Source organism: Chrysochloris asiatica, unplaced genomic scaffold, assembly GCF_000296735.1.
Source record: "Chrysochloris asiatica unplaced genomic scaffold, ChrAsi1.0 scaffold00105, whole genome shotgun sequence".
NCBI classification, from domain to species: Eukaryota; Metazoa; Chordata; class Mammalia; order Afrosoricida; family Chrysochloridae; genus Chrysochloris; species Chrysochloris asiatica.
In genome coordinates this window covers 4627095-4644955 of record NW_006408623.1, presented here as the reverse complement: position 1 = coordinate 4644955, position 17861 = coordinate 4627095, and the positions used below count along the sequence as shown (strand labels likewise).

General features: G+C 45.9%; 2 protein-coding genes across 2 annotated transcripts in view; one reads left to right on the top strand and one right to left on the bottom strand.

Moving 5' to 3' along the window:
• DOCK1 (dedicator of cytokinesis 1) overlaps positions 1-17861 on the bottom strand; it is a 576252-nt gene that overhangs the window by 328534 nt on the left and 229857 nt on the right. The window lies entirely within an intron of this gene.
• The window catches only part of FAM196A (family with sequence similarity 196, member A), a 41193-nt gene continuing 25021 nt past the window's right edge, over positions 1690-17861 (top strand). The window contains exon 1 of the mRNA XM_006867436.1: positions 1690-2828. Within this exon, the coding sequence (XP_006867498.1) occupies positions 1690-2828 (1139 nt within the window). The remainder of the gene's footprint in view (positions 2829-17861) is intronic.

Sequence of the window (17861 nt, the reverse complement as noted above, 5' to 3'; positions counted from 1 at the left end):
ATCTGATAGCTCAGGATCCTGCTTTTGCTTGTGACTCTCTACATGCTGTGTGACCTTGTTGTCATTGTTAGGTGACGCTGAGTCAGTTCTGATTCACATCGACCCCACGTACAACAGAAACACTTCCCAGTCCTGCAGGGTGCTCGGGAATCAGACTTATGTCCAAGACCATGGCTGCTGCCACTGAGCCAGTCCATCTCACTGAGAGGTCTCCCTCTCTTGGCGGCCCTCTATGTTCCCAAGCAGGATGCCTTACTCCAGGGATTGGTCTCTCATGATCATATGTCTAAAGTACGTGAGGCTATCCAATGTCTCACCATCTTCACTGCTAGGGGCATTCTGGCGGTTTTTCTTCCAGGACATATCTGTTCCTTCTTCTGCCCGTCTGTAGTATTCGGCACGTGTCCTAACAGAGTACCTGACCCTCAGGCCCAGCAACTTCACCAGGAGCAGCCTTGAGGCTCGCTGTGCCAATGACCTTTCAAAACAAGTCACCCTGGAGGTCTGGGAGCTGGGCCCCTGGCTCCTCATCATGGGTCACACTGTCCACCAATGTTCAGCTGTGGTTCCCCCACCCCCATTTCCTTCTCAAACACAAAGCCAAACAGACTATGGTCCCTCACCAGGGCATGCTGAACTCTATTTCCTTACACTAAGTTCAAGCCTCAAGAAAGTTCTCCCATGTGGGGTCCACAGCTGTGAATCCTGCCTGCTACCATGCAGGCATTTTACCCGACTGGTATTCCCCAGAGGAGCTGGGGCCACCTGCATCTTTTTAGCCGCATTTAATAATTCCGCCCAGGATGAATTAGCATGATTAACAGAAAGCCTCATGATTTTATTTTCTTTCAGGGTTTAAGTACTGAAGCAACCACCATTGTTCTCCTTTTCAGAGGTTGTGAGCAAAACGCAAAACTCGATTCTGGAATGAATCATTACTCTTTTTTACCCCCTGCTTCAGATTTTCAAATACCCCTCTCCACTGAAGCACAGAAAAGAGTTGCTAATGCTGCATCTGGAAACGGAGGGAAACCCAGGTTCTTCTCACGGTGGGTGTTAACCCAGTAGAAGCCAGGCAGACCCCTAGGATGTCTTTCATGTGGCCTCCCTCCTGGAACCATGACACATTGATTCTTCCAGCACTCATAATGGCCGATGTTCCTCATTTTAGCGTGCTACCCCTTATCTGCTCAGGATCTAGAATCTCCAATAAGCCTTTCAGAGCATACAGAGTGATTCTCTTGAATTGCAATAATAGATTAGTCACATCATCCTCAAAAACAAAGCAAAACAAATTGTAGAAAACCAAACCAAATCACTTGTACTTGGCAAATCACGGTTGAGGCATGGGTCCAAGACGATAATTTGCAGAAAAATGAGGCATCATTGGGTGTCTTAATGAATCCAGTAAAACGGGTTTATCTAGAGCGAACCATGCATGACTATCTAAAGACAGACAACCTTGTCCCACATGGAGAAGCAGGCGGCTCTAACTCCAGAGCCACACTGTGCGCTGTGCCAGCCCGACGTGTGGCCTAGACGTTGCCATGTGCCCTAGACGTTGCCGTGTGGCCTAGATGTTGTCGTGTGCCCTAGACGTTGCCGTGTGCCCTAGACGTTGCCGTGTGCCCTAGATGTTGCCGTGTGCCCCATGCGCTGACACTGTGTTGCTGTTTGCTTCCAGGAACCATGGTCAGTAAGGAACCTGGCAAATGTGTGCTCACCACGACCGAGAGTGAGGTGGAGCCGGCTGCCTCGCTGGCCCTGGAGATGAAGTATGCGCTGGACCCCAATCGGCAGATTAAGAAGCGGAATAAAGCGCTGCAGGTTCGCTTCAAGGACATCTGCGAGGCCCAGAACGAGCAGAGGGGCACGCAGCTGGTGGCGGGCCAGGCAGGCGATCGGCGGGAGGCCAAGCCCGTCTCACACAAGGCTGCCTATCGCAAATACATGACAGTGCCCGCCCGCAGGTCCATCCCCAATGTCACCAGAAGCACAGGCGTGCAGACCTCGCCGGACCTCAAGAAATGCTACCAGACCTTCCCTCTGGACCGCAAGAAAGGAAGCCTGAAGAGCTTCCCAGGCGTGGAGCCCTTTAAGAGTCAGAACAATGGCTTTCTCGTGGAGGACAGGAGTGAGGGGATGCCGCCTGGGGCCACCAGGGTTCAGACCACGGCCTTGGTGTTCCACTCCAACGAACACATAAACGCAGTGGACCAGCCTCCGGGCCTCAACTGTGCCGAGCCTTGTCCAAACCCCGATGTGCACAGCTATCCGGATGCCTCCCTCCAGAACTTGGCTCCACCTGCTTCGGAAGACCCAGACCCTCGGCTGCACGGCCGAGCAAAGTCTGACAGGGGGACGCCGGAGGCCGAGGAGCCCACCCCAGTGTCCCACAGCAGGGTGTTTAAGACAGAGGTGGCCACCGTGTACACGCCTGTTCCCAGCGCTCAGGTCCCTGAGTCCACCTTGTCCAACTCCACAGCCGCCAGCGAGTGGTCCCTCTGGCCAGCGGACGAGGAACGCAGGCGAGCCGGGCACCTCAATGGTGCCACGCTGGCCTGCTTGCCCCCCACGCAGTGCCCATCCCCTGACTGTGGCGACCAGACTCTGCAGGCTCAAACCCCCGTTGAGGAGGAGACCCAGCCTTGTCAGATGTCGCTCTCGGCAGGCCAAGAATGCCAACAAATCGTGCCTCACACAGAGGTTGTGGATTTGAAAGCACAGCTTCAGATGATGGAGAACTTGATCAGCTCTAGCCAAGAAACCATCAAAGTGCTCTTGGGGGTCATTCAAGAGCTGGAGAGAGGAGAAGCTCATCGGGAAGGGTATGTATGCTCACCCATCTTACAAAACTTGGCAGGTTCACTCTGAAAACCCACACCCATAGATAAGAGGCTCCATCCATGCTAGAATCTAAGGGGATGGGCAAACAGCAAGGGACCATCACTCATTCTACCATTCTACAGCAGTGGACATCAGTGCGGCTTTCCTTTCCACATAAGCTTGGATTCCAAACTGCACCAATTGGTGTCGCTGCTGTTGCTTGAACCGCGAACTTTGTGATTTGCAGTCCAGTGCTTATCGTACAGAGTCACCACAATCTATTATTTGGAATGAATTGATGAATCTTGCCTTTTTTATTTTTCTGTTTTAAATTTAAACCAGGACTAAGGATTTATAATACTGATGCTAGACACTACACAGGCCCACCTGCAATCTCTAACCTAAACCTATTATTGCTGTTGTTAAATACCATCGAGTCAGTTCCGATCCATAGCGACCCTGTGTAGGGTTTCCGGGGAGCAGCTGGTGGGCTTGAACCACCAACTTTACAGTTCAGACAACTTTGCAATCTGACGCATTAGCCCACAGCGCCACACCAGGACTCCCGTGTAAGATTGTTGTTGTTGTCAGGTGCCATCGAGTCAGAACCGACTCATAGCGACCCCATGCACAGCAGAACGAAACAATGTCCAATCCTGGGCCAACCTCACTACCGCTGCCACACTTGAGTCCATCAATGATGCCACCTGGCCAATCCATCTCGTTAGGGGTCTTCCTCTTTTTCTCTGACCCTCCACCTTACCCAGCATGACATCCTTCTCCAGCGATTGTTTCCTCCGGACAATATGTCCAAAGTAGGAGAGACGAAGCTTAGCCATCTTGGCCTCCAAGGAGCACTCTGGCTGCACTTCTTCCAGAACAGATCTATTGGTTCTTTTGGCAGTCCATGGCACTTTCAGTATTCTCCTCCAACACCACAACTCAAAGGCATTGATTCTTCTATGATCTTCCTTATTCACTGTCCAGTGTAAGATTAGATATGTGTTATTGGCCTCTGTACACTTTAATTTGGAAAATACTGAATTTCCTACAGAATTCCTGGTTTCATGCATCACTCTGAGTCTAGTTTATTACTAGGGAATGGGATGTTCTCATTGTTAAAGAAAATAAAATTGACTCAAGAAAAAGAAAAGAAAACAACATCAAAACCCAAACGGACTCCCAGAGAGTCCACTCTGATCCACAGCGACCCTGTACAGCGTTTTCAAGGCTGTAAATCTTTACTTGAGCAGAGAGCCTCATCTTTCTCCTGAGGAACAGCTGGTGGGTTTGAACCACCAACCTTGTGGTCAGAAGTTTAGTGCTTATCCTACAATGTACCATGGCTCCTAAAGTGACTTATTGTTGTTAAGTGCCATCGAGTTGGTTCCAACTCATAGCAACCCTATACAGGGTTTCCTAGGAGCAGCAAGTGGGTTTGAACTGCCGACCTTGTTGTTTCTCAGTACAGTGCTTATCCTATGGTGCCGCACCAGGAACTCAAAGTAACTCTAGGTGTCCTTTAATGCATCCACCCATAATATGTTAAAATGGCCAAGAGCTGGGCCTAAGTGTCTGACATCTTTCCTTCTACCCTTGACACTCCTCATTCGTGGGCTGAGATCAAACCCAGTGGATGTTCCTGGGTGGCGTAATGCGTTAATAAGCTTGGCTGCTTACCATAAGGTTCACACTTTCAAGGGACTTGGAAGAAAGTCCTAGCAACATACTTCAGAAAAATCAGTCATTATAAACCCATGAGGGTTTAAAGGGGGTCATCATGAGTCCAAGGAGGTTCGCAGCAGCTGGTTGTTTTAACTGTAAGTGGCAAGACACGGCCCCAGTGCTGGGCACCCACCCCAGGAGTGAGCTCACACTTGTTTAAGACGTGTGGATGGAAGCTGTCAATTGCAGAGGCATTATTCTTGGAACCTAGCTCATGGCCATCTCCACCTTCTGCTTCTTGAAACACATTTAATGCACTGTCTTGAAATGGGGCTCCTTCTCCCATGCCCATTCCTCGTAAGAGTTCTGTTGCCTTCCAAGGTTGAGCACTCCACATATTTCACCTTCTGATGCCTGCTACTCTGGAAAGATCTGAACACAATGTGGACGCTATCCCCGGATCGGGCTCTGCCACTACCCAGAGTGACGTAGGGTCTTCTGGTCACGTCTCTACCAATATCTGTCCAGGCCCCAAAATTGATGGGCAGAACTGAGATCATTCAACTTGGGGCTCTATGAGCTGTACTGAGTCCGAACAAAAATGAAGCCAGAGCTTAAAAAGAAGGAAAACTGAAAACACCAACCAGCCCAGGAAGGGCAGGAGCTCCAGGAACTCTGAGTCATAAACTCCTGCTGCCCCGGCAAAGGCAGCGTCCTCATCCTCTGGGTGCTGTCCATCTCTCGGATGAGGACAGTTCCCTGTAGTATAGGACCCAGAAGAGAAACCCTGAAAGATCCCTGAGCTTCAGGCTCAGTGAGGCACCCACATTAATGTCTGCAGGACATTGGTCATCTTTATAGAAGCAACCTGAAAGAAGGAAGTTTAGAGGAACGTTCTCTTATGGAGCAGCTGGTACATTTGAACCACGGACCTTTCCGTTAGCAGCCAAGTGCTGGACCTACTCTGCAATCTGGGTTCTTTTTAAGGTTTGCAGAGCGGTTAATGCATCTCCAAAAGATGCAGATCTCCAACATCAGAATCGGCTTCTTAAATGACAGAGGCTGGCCAACTTTTTCAGTAAAGAGCCTGGGAGTAAATATTCTAATCTCTGCCGAAACTCTTCTACTCAGCCCTTGTACCATAAAAGAGGCCGTAAAGAATATGAGTGAGCATGCTGTGTACCAATAAAACTTTATTTTCAAAAACAGGTCGACAGCATATTTATTCAACTGCAGAACAAGGTGAAAGATGGGTTCAGAGTGATCAGGGTATGAGATTGCACACATTCGAGGCTTCTACCTAATGTCTCCTAAGGGTGGCGCACTATGCCAGGCAGGGCCTGGGTGCTGGAGTCAGATGAACTCTGTTCCAACCTTAGGGATCTCACTGCTCACAGATTTCAGCCTGCCCAGTGTGTTGTGTGCACACATTTATGTACTGTATTTGAATGCAAGTAACATACACATTATATAATGTTTGCAAATCATGCAGTCCCTCATGCATTAGTTTGCTGTGTGTGCTATACACATTATATGTATGTGCTTAGTATTTCTGTGGGCGTGTTATATGCAAAACTATGGTAATTTCTGGGTAAAATGTATCCATTTCTTGAGAACCTGAAAAGGGTTTCCATCTCCCACCAGCAGGAAGACACTATCACTGGGTATATATATGCTGCCTAACAGTGAGCTGGTATGTTTGTGTCATCCTCTGTCCTTATATTAACAAGTCACCCAAAATTGGGGTAATCTTCTACAGGACCTGTCAGGGGATGAGAAAGCTCTCCGAATTTAGTCTCATTATCCATGCCCAGACAGAAGCGATACCACGTTGCCATCCTGAGGGAGACCAGAGGACAAGTGAGTTGGTGGCAGCAGAGAGAAGTGTATGGGAGGTTGCCTAGAGGGACCATGGCATCGCCGTTTGTCTCTGCCCCCTCTAAAAGAATAATGGAGGCGCTCTCGCCAAAACCCCCCACTTCATTGGGATCAGTCTTCCATCTACTTAGCTGGAGAAGTCCACATCGGAGAGAGGGAGTGGGTGGTGTACACACAAGGCAATCTCTCTCCCTCGCTCTGCCGCTCTGCAAACAAGCCTTGTCCTGCATCTTTAGAATGCTGTGCATCACCTCCCAGGGTTGTGACAGGGTCCACGGCTCTACGAGGAGCAGGGCATCCTGAGCAGCAAGATGCAGGAACGCTCGGCAGAAGACCAGCAGGATCAAGTCTTTTCCTTCCTGCCCTTTCGATGCCCTGTTTGAACTGGATGAAAATGTCAGTACTTCATTTTCTAATGTTCATGATAAATCAGCTTCAGTGGCGTCTCTCTACGTTGATGTAATCCAAAACATTTCAAAATGTTCTGGCTGGCCTGCCAAGATCTGACTCCTGTGTACTTCATCCTTCCACTGCCCGGGACCTAGACTTCCAGAAGGAGCCACGGAGACCCTGGGCAGTGGGAACTTGGCTCCACCCCTCCCCAGAACTTGACCTTGGATGGGATCGCAGACCTCTGTCATCCATAAACAAAAGCTAAGGATACCTGCCTTGTGCACTTGAATTGGAGATTAAATGAAATATGGAAGACAAGTATCTCAGATAGTCCCTGGACTACGTTTGCACTCAATAAAAACAATTTCCTTAGAAGTTACTGTCTTCCTGAGAGGCAGTCTTTCATGAGCTAAGATTCTGGGAGGTTGAGCCAGAGGATGCATTTGAACACTTTAGGATGTGCTTTCTTGGCTGATTGTATCCATTGGAGAAGGTTAGGAGATGCTGAAGGCTCCCCCGCATGGTGCGGTGCAAACAGTTAACGTGCTCAGCTGTGAACCTGAGAAGCCTCAGAAGAAAGACCTGGCAACCTACTTTCTCAAACTCAGCCGTTTAGAAACCTGTTCAAGTGCAAAGTTTTAGGAAAAGCTGAAGATTTCAGAATGGAGATGCTGAGCCTTGAAGCTTCTTTTCAGAGTCAAGTACAGCACAAGAGCTGTTGGTAGGCAGTCAGGAAACCCCAAGAGAGAGCGCCCGGCTGAGCCATTACTCTTCATAGGGAAGTAGGAGCCCAGACAAAAGAAGCAACTTCAAAGTTTCCTTTCTGTTTAAGGACAAATTCTACAGAGATGCATAGGAACGTGGAGTGCAGTGACGCTGTAGGATAAGCACTGGACTGCTAACCATAAAGTCAGCGGTTCAAGCCCACCAGCCGCTCTGGGGGAAAAGCTGACCCTTTCCACTCTCATAAAGACTGACAGCCTGGGACACTCTATTTTGTTATTGGGAGGCCAGTGTAGGAGCAGCACTGGACTGCTTTGGTGGTTCAAACCCACCAGCTGCTCCTTGGAAACCCTATACTGGGTAGCTGTGAGTCAGAACTCACTTGAGGTTCCTTAACAATGACAACAACACAGTGGTTATAGTAGTCCTTGTGTGGCACTGTAGGATAAGTGCTAGACAGCTAGCCACAAGGTTGGTGGTTCAAATCAGCAATGATAACATTAAAATAACAGAAAACAGAGCAAGAAAGAAAAGTCTCCTAGCATTTAAGGAGCCCAGCAATAATACCATTTTGTTTCCTCTTCACACTTTATCAATTCCTTATCTCCACCATGTCTATGATAAGCACTGGACTGTGATCCATAAGGTTGGCAGTTCGAGCCCACCATCCGCTCCTTGGGAGGAAGATGAGGCTTTGTGCTCCTGCAAAAATTTGAATCCTCAGGAACCCTAGACAGGATTTCTGTGAGTCGGAACTGGCTCAGTGGCCTGTAACGACAACACTGGAGTGGCTTTTACCCTTCAAGGTTCTGAACCATTTTCAGGAGAGAGAGAGAGAGAAAAGGCAACTAGTGGTTTTTTAAAATATATATGAAATAAGTATTCCAGGCCTGAAGTCCAAGTTAGCCTGTTTTATGATTTTAAAATGGAAGTACATAGATCGAATCTTCGTAGCATTTTCTCTGTTTAATTCATGGGGTCATGGTGAGCCTTTTCTACAGCATATGTTTATGTAACTTTGTAAACACAGTTTTTAAATTCTTGAAAAAGAGTAAGCCTTCTCCTCTCTAATATGAAAAATAAAGCCAAATATATGTGTAGGAATAGAGAACGTATTTCAAATTCTTGCTTTGGGACTCATGTAGGTATCACACATTCTTGAAAATGTAATTTCAATAATCTTCCTGTACAGAATGCCAAAATAGATTTCAAATGCCTCCCCAGCCTTTTAAGTTGGTAGGTGAATAAAAGCCTAGCCATTGAGCCACTAGGAGATTCGCATACGCCATTTGCAGATAAAATGAGCAATTCAAGGCATGACAGGAACGCTTAAGGAATTTATGGATTTGGGTCCCAGAATTCATATTTAAAAAAAAAAAAAAAATGAAATGCCAGTGTGCTAGTTTTCAAACATTATTATTTTTCTAATCCCATGGAAAGCCTGTACATGGCTGCGAAACTGATATGAGCTTTATTTCCTCCTGGACCTGTAATGAGTTCCAGTGACGTCTCCAGGCCAAGGGACTACCAGGCTGATGTAGGTTTCACACCTCCAGTGTGTGACCACTCAGTACTGTCTACCTGTAGCATCCAAAAAACCCCTGCAACATGTGCCAAGTAACTTCTCCAAGGTCAAAAGGCCAGTGAGAAATGCGGACGCAACAACTCACCACTGGGCACGTCAAGCTCAAGCACCCACCAGATGGGAGCCAGGGGGTGTCCCCACTTAATTACAGAGCAGGCATCTTTCTTTGAGGCCGATCTGTGCCCTTCCTTGTGTAGGAAGGGGCTTCGGGGCTTCATGCTCATTCATGATGTGGGGAAAACAGACTTTTATTACTAGAAGTAGAAGAGATCACCTTTAGAAGGGATCTCAAAAATAAAACGTAGATTTCTCAGGATCACATCAGTAAGAAGGAATCCCTTCTCTGGGGTGTTTCAGAAAATCAAGACATGCTTTATGGGTGCTGCATGCCAGATAGAAAACCTACCCAGATGTGGTGTGTCTGAGGACAGCACCTCAGGGTAACCTATGATGTGTGTGGCTCCTTGTGAACAACACCTTGAAGGGTCCAATGTTAAAAAAAATGTAAAGCCTGCCATGCATTTGAAGGTCCATTTGTGAAAAATGAAATAATAAGGAAAGACATTTTTTTTTAAAAAAAGCATACTTTACCCCAAAAGGAATACATTTTTTCCCATCACTACCTGATGGTTTCTAGCACTAGGGCACTCTCTCCAGATAGTCTTGTACTTGAACATCAGGACTTTTATTTTAAATGATCGAACTTTAAAGATTGTCATTCTTCAGCTGAAAAAGCACCAAAGCGTTTGTTTATATATTAAAACACAGACATAAATGCAAAGTCAGGTTTTTGCAACAAAGCACAAAAACTTCAAGAAGTGTAAATTCTCATTTAAAACTGTTAACTAAGCTGCTCTAAAAAAAAAACCAAAAGAAAATGATAAATGAAAGATAAAAACCCTCTAGATATTTACCATCAGAAACACTGGCAGACTTCTGAATTCAAACCCCACCCCCTTAGAGCTATTGTATGCATCCAGGCAGGGAGGGGGAAAACACCAACAAAAGCCCAGGTAACCTGGACAATGACTGTTTAAATACAGATTACCCGTGTTTCTAGTCTCATTCTAAGCTTGGTAGCCAGTGCCACCAAAATTCATTTTCATTAATTTTCAATGAATTATAGCTTAGACTTTATCTCCTCTAGCTTCAACTTGATTTCCTCCAGGAAAACGAGTTCATCAACTCTGCTTCCATTAGCCCTAAAAAGTTTCCTTATTAATAGCTGTTCCTGGTTGAGTTCTGGAGCAAGTGACTTCGTTTGTGTCATTACTTCTGCCATTTTAAAACATAGTTTCTCCTTGATAGCATGAACTGTGACAGGAAATGAAATACACACTTTGCTTTCTTAACAATACAGTTGGGCAGCCACCACAAAATAATTATTATTTTCTAAGCATTTGCACATTGTAACTTATGATCATAAAATACCAAAACACAAGTCCTACCCTGACAATAGCGCTCACCTCTGTAATCTGACTCTGCGTGTTTCTCATAGTAACATACACAGTGTAACCATGCATTCTGCTTTTTCTACCAAGTGTGACTCTGTAAAGAGCATCAAGAAGGGGGTCAGAGACTCCTAGACGCAAACGCAATAAGCCAGAAAGGTTGATGGGGAGACAAAAGGCCAAGAATCAGGGGACAAGACAAGATGCCACTCAAGCTATGATGATGTTATTTGGTTGTTGTTGTTGTTAGGTGCCACTGAGACAGTTCCAACTCATAGCAACCTTTTATAGGGCTTCCAAGGCTGTAAGTCTTTGTGGGAGCAGAAACTCTCATCTTTCTCCTGTGGAGTGGCTGGTGGGTTTGAACTGCTCACCTTGAGGCTAGCAGTGCAGTGTCTTTCCTACACCCCCACCCGGGCCCACATCTATATCTTGTCCTGATCCCCAAAATAATCCCAGAAGCAAACTCGTTTGTTTCATTGAGAAACACCCTTTAGGAAATCAGTCGCTTTCTTCAGATGGTGTTGTGAAGTGCCTTGGAGTTGGTTTTGACTCATAGCAACCTTGTATAGGGTTTCCAAGGAGCGGCTGATGAGCTTGAACTGACAGCCTTGTGGGTCAAACTGACATTGAAGTCCAGCGCATTAACCCACAATGACATACCGCAGCACCTTTCTTACTGTTGACAAATGAATTTCTCTTGGCCTACAAGTTCCTCAAATGTGGCAGCGCCCTAATTCTGGGGAAGCTGTGGCTAATGGGGAAGATTCTGTTGGTTTTCATTAAAAATTTAGAATTAACTTTTCCAGGGGACCTGGTTTAAATGCAGTCCTGGTGTGCATTGTGAGCTCATGCATCAGACTGCAAAGCCATTTGAACTACAGGGTTGGTGGTTCAAGCTCACCAGCTTCTCCATGGAAACGCTATACAGGGTCACTATGGGTCAGAATCGACTCGATGGCACTTACTAACAACAACAAGTCATTTATTTCATTAACTCAGGGTGGGACACCGAAAACGGCTTGTCCTTTCGCACTTGTGTGGGGACATTTAAAAATAGCATTAAAAATGACCAAATTTAGACATGTTCTCAGCTGATCCAGCAGGGAACACCAAAAACAGACAGTTCTATCTGCTTTTCAGAGTCAAAAGAGTAGGCCACCCATTAACTCAGCATTAGACTCACTAGCATCATTCATTCATTTTCATTCAGTTATTCATGAATACATGACTCTGAAAACATTACAGAGCCCCCTCTCGGTGCCTTGCCTCAGTGTTGTTGTTGTTATGTGCTGTGGAGTCGGTTCCAACTCATAGTGACCCTGCACATTGTAACTTTACATATGACCATAAAATATGTTTACAGGGTTTCCGAGGCTGTAAAGCTTTACAGGAGCAGAAAGCCTCATCTTTCTCCTGAGGAACAGCTGGTAGTTTTGAACTGCTGACCTTGCAGTTTGCAGCCCGATTCGTAACCACTACACTGTCAGAGAGCCTCAGCGTAGGCAGAGAGAATTCTTCAGAGAACAGAATCGCTGTCCTTTTGCCACCAACATTCTGGTGGTGGAGGACTTACGGTGGGCAGACAGACAAAAAGTAGACAGATGGTGGACTCCGTGCTGGCCAGTGTTGGAGGAAAGGCCCAACAGGAAAGGGCAGTCGGGACAAGAATGACAGTTTTCCATTAGTCATACAAGCAGATAATCCAACCTTGCTGACCCAATGTGAAGATGACTTGAAGCACTTAATGATGAAAGTAAAAGACTACAGCTTCCATCGTAGATTACACCTGAACTGTTAATGGAAACCCTTACAACATCATGAAACATGCAGAAAAGACTGAAGTTGGTGAGGATTTCATTTTACTTGGATCCATAACCAAGGCTCATGGAAACAGCAATGAAGAAATCAAATGGAGAATTGCATTGGGCAAAATTGTTGCAAAAAATAACTCTTTTAAAGTGTTCAAGAGCATTCACTTTCAGGGCTATGGTGTACCTGGCATGGTATTTTCAAGAGTCATGTCAAAACTGGACAATGAATAATGATGACCAAGAAAGAAATGACACATTCAAATTGTGGTGCAGGCAAAGAACACTGACTATACCATGGATTTTCTGAGGACACACAACACCGTCCTGAAGGAAGTACACCCGGAATATGTAGAGGCGAGGATAATGGAGCGCCATCTTACTTTGGACATAGTATCAGGAAAGAACAATCATTGGAGAAGGACATTATGCTTCGTCAAGTGCAAGGTCAGCAGGAAAGAAGAAGAGCCTCAGTGAGGGGTCACCTTGGCTGCAGCCGTGGGCTCAAACATAGCACTGATTGTGAAGCCGGCAGAGAGCGAGACCATCAGTTGTTCATTGTGGTAGACATGATGTCACTACCAATGGGAACTGACCTCACAGTACCTAACAACAGCAGTGAGAGTGAATGAGACCACATCCACCGTCACCACAGTGTTCTCTGTCACATGGGAAGACAGACACATGATCAGATCATCATCACCCATGATGGAAGGCAGTCACAGTAAGATGCTCACAAAGTATAGGAGGATGTGCTGAGATGCCCAGGAGACAAAGGAGAAGATGGGCCAAAAGTCAAGGAGTCTACAGGGCGAGGGCTAGGTCATATTCTTCCAAACAGCTGCTTCCCTAGCAGAGCTCCCTGTGCAGAGCTGATACCCAGAAGATAGCCAATGACCTATGGACATGTGAGTGGGCAGGATGGAGGTGAAGGGTCGTGGCTAGTTTACAGCTAAATCTTTTAATGTCTATAATTGTTGTTATTGTTGATATGTGCCGTGGAGTCAGTTCTGACTCATAGTGACCCTGTATAGGGTTTCCGAGGCTGTAAATCTTTACGGGAGCAGAAAGCCTCATCTTTCTCCTGCAGAACCGCTGGTAGTTTCGAACTGCTGACCTTGCGGTTCACAGTCCGATTCGTAACCACTACGCTACCAGAGCTCCTTAATGTCTATAATTAGAACACTAAATTGATGTAAGCATCCTGAAGGGTTAAATGCAGCTCATAAAGTTTCAAATATGGGGTTGGCATGTAGGACTGATTTTTAAGGGTTCACATTGCATTTCCTAGTTCTTGGAGAATGGGCCATGTATAATTTGGAGAACTTCATCCTAATGCTGAAAGAATCTAGTAAGACAGCTAAATGGAATGAAAACAGACCCAGTTCAATTTATGCCTGGGTTATGTTCCAGGGGGGGAAAAATCATTTCTAAATAATTTGTTTGGATCTCAACTTATCCAACCAGCAAAAGGTATCCATGGTGTCAGGGGGTTTCTAGGCTGGCCTTCAAAGACCCCTTAAGCTGTACTGAGACCCAACTACAGAGTGTTATAAAATCTAATCATCACATTCTTAAAAGGATATTCTTCCCGAGTTCTAACATGAGACTCCCAAAACGTATCTCCCTTAGTGAACTCAATCGGGGTGATTCTATTAGGGTCTCCTCGACTGGTTGACTCCACTAAGGGAGATACATTTTGGATATTTGTTATACATACATTCATCTTCCAGGAAACTAGATGAGTCTGTGTGTAAAAGAGGTGTCTGATTAACTTAATCTCAAGGAGAACGTTTTCACCCAACAAAAGGGCCCTAAACAAATAGAGGAGACTAAAATTCAATGGGTTCAGCCTTACCACCTGACCTGCACATCTACAGGTGAGAAGACAGAGGGATACAGAGGACCAGAGTTAGATGTAATCACTTATCATTGCTGGTTACAATTGTCTAAACACAAATGACTCCGAGGTTGTACTAAAGTAACTCGACTAATAATCTAAACACTGCATTCCATATTCAAGGGCCTGGACAGAAGAGTAAGGAAGTGGGTGGTCTGGAGTGCTACTAAAATGTCAGATAAGAGCTACTAAGTTTCTGGAACAGAGATCAAACCGACACTCGGATACATATGCTTGCTAATGTTTTGCTTTGTTGGTGTCGTCAACATTTTTTGCATCCACAGACCTCTCTGTTGGCCCTCTTCTGTGACTGATAACACATGACTGATACACCAGATATTGGTTGGGTAATTAGAAATCAGCGTAGTGGGTGTCATCCAACACTTAGGTTCTCTGATAGAGGAAAGGTGAAAGTGGGCAGAGGGGTGAAGGAGAACCAGGTGGGGTTACTCTGACTGAGCCCGAAAAGACGCCAGCCAGCAACAGAAAAGGCTTCAAAACATCCATCCCACTTAGATGGCCAAGAGCTTCAGTGATCAATGACGCTGAATAATTGCTGGTTCAAACCCACCCAGAGACAGGTCTGTCAATCTGCTCCTGAAAGGTGACAGCCTTGAACACACCATGGGGCACAGTTCTAGTCTTCACAACCAGGGTGGCCATGAATTGTAACTGACAAGATGACAACCAACACCAACGTCCCCAAAGACAGGGGACAAGAGCCATAAACAGCTTTTGAGGAAGTTCTTGTCACTTCTGCATTGTGTTCTTCAAAATACCACCTCATTTTCCCCACAAATAACTGAGCTGTTTGGAGGGCCGAGTCCTCAAAGGAACATAGGACAGTTCAGCCTAAGATGGCCAACCAATATGAGCCAGTGAAAGCCCATGGTCATTACCTGACCAGTGGGCGATCTCAGTGGTGGTTAGGAAACTAGACTTCCTCTTCTCTTCAGCAAACTTGACTTGGATCGCCTCCGAATCCGAATCTAAGCATTAACACTAGTTCAATGCTTCAGACATCATTGGGTTTCCGAGGACATATGGGGGAAGCTTTTAATCACCGTTCAGTTTGGCTACTGAAGATCTGGTATCTGAAGTAACTTCACTTCTAGGGCATGATATACCAAATACCTCGTAAGAACGTGGAACTAGAAACAAGCCAACAATAGTGCCAGGGGTGGTCTTAAAACACAGGAGGGGTCACTCAAAACAGCTGACTTTGTCGACTCTTTGAAATTTCCTTTCTCTCAGCAATAGTAGTGATACCATTTTATGCCTCAAATTAATATCACTCTGAGACTATTAAGAGACAGAGACCTTTAAGATGCTGACATAACGGACGGCTTAGTTATCAAGAAGGGACAGCGGGAGCCCAAACCTGGGCTAGAATGAAGAAGAAAAAGCATTTTTGGCACACTCAGTGAAAAGCCAAAAGAACAAGAGATCCAAATTAAGAGCATAAATTAAACAAGTCATACCATTGTAATCAAGAGCAGGGGAGTGTCGTTCACCTCTGCAGCATCCATGGGCTCTAACGCCCTACAGGCACCAGGACACCGCCATGCTGTGGATCCTGTTGACTAGCCCCCTCACCCTGTGAAATCAGCATGCTGGAGGCCACACTGAAGGGAGCAACCCCGAATGACGCATGATCCCAAATGCCGTTAACTCCCCTGCCTTCCAGAAAATTCCAAACTTGCTGGAAATCCCCATACCAATTTTAAATAGCAGCAGATGGGCACGGGGGCCACCTGTCTCCCCTGAAATGTGTGCCTGAGCAGAGCTTTGGGGAAGGAGCCCATAGCCTGTTACCACGTGACAAGAAGTGAGAGAAGGCTTGTTGGGTTTCTGCAACCAGGCTGGATGTGCCCATGGCCGTCTCAGTGGTGACCCAGGAATTGTTGCTGTTAAGTGCGGTCAGGTTGGTTCTGACTCTTAATGACTCTGTATATAGTTTCCAAGGAGCGGCTGGTGAGTTTGACCTTGTGGCTCAAACCAACCTTGAGGTCAAGTGCTTGTCCTATGGTGCCACACCAGGACTCCATTTATATAGATATATGCATGCGTATGTGCATGTATACACATATATGCAGGTCAACTCGAACTACCAACTTGTGGTTCAAAGTCCAGTGCTTATCCTACAGGGCTATCGTGTTCCAGATCTATATAAATGCACAATTTAAATACAGTACTTTGTGTTTCATGGTCTGCTTCATGAACGAAGTCATTCAGATGCTACAAAAGCAATTATGAATATGACCAAAAAATTATCAGTGAAGCCAAAACCTACAGCTTGGAAGCTCCAAGGACAATCAGATGGATTACCAAAGCAATGAGCACAATGGATTACACAGTTTTAAGCCTTCAACTGAGAGCTACCTGCCTCTTTTTAATCCAATTTTAGCAGGCCAAAGCTGACTGACATTAGTTGCTTGTGACTTAACCACACGAACAAGGGCGACACTTCAAATTTTGCCCACAAATTAATCTCTCGCTGACCTCTATTTTCTGTAAGTCACATTTATGGGCTCCAAACAGTTGATTCCTTCAAACAAACAAAAAAGGGACTTGTTAAAACCTCAGACACATACTGACGCATTTCCTCAAGAAAAGTTCACGGCAATGAGGCCAAAAAAATAGATCTCAGCTATGGTGGGAATATGACTGACTAGGAGTTTTCCTTTTAAATTGGCTGCAAAGAGAGGCCCTTGAGCTGTCCCCACACAAAGGAGACTTACTGACTTCTTTCATTCTTACCAGGCAAGCCCTGCCATCAGGCAGGACTGCGTGGATTTGGTTGGGTTGGAAATAAATGCCTAGAAAGGAAATTGAATGGAAGTGATGTCGCAGGAGTTGCAGGTGAGAAAGCAAGTTGAGAGAAAGTGTTTTCCGTGACTCCCCCTCCACCGCCACCACCACCTAGAGGGCATATGGAGGCTGTATACTGCAAACCACAGCTTGGCAGTGTGAGCCCACCAGCTGCTCTGTGGAAGAAAGGTGAGGCTTTCTGTTTCTGAAATGATGTATAGCCTCAGAAACTCTATACACGGTCACTATGAGTCAGACAGACTCAGTGGCACTTAGAAACAACCACCACCATCTGTAAAAAGAAACTGTAGTAGCCTCCCCTAAATTTAAAGGAACAGCCAATGAGCTTCAGTCTTACAAAGTCTCAGCTCATTTGACTCTGCCCAGTTGCTAACTCTGTTCTAGCCACACTGGCTCTTCTGGCCCCTGCAAACACACCAACAGCTTTCCTTTCACCATTCAGGTCTCATGTCCTATGTCACCTTTTGGGAGTTCTAGCGAAAGTCACCCCTTCACAATACCGCCATCACATGTAACAGAATGAAAGATTATTTCACACTACATTGGTATATAAGGAGCTCTGGTAGCGTAGTGGTTACAAATCGGGCTGATAATCTCAGGGTCAGCAGTTCGAAACTACCAATTGCTCCGTGGGAGAAAGATGAGGCTTTCTGCTCCCATAAAGATTTACAGCCTTGGAAACCCTGTACAGGGTCACTATGGGTTGGAACTGACTCAACAGCACTTAACAACAACATTGGTGTATGATTTATTTCTTCATACATGTCTTCATTCAGCACAAATTAATTTATTCAGGA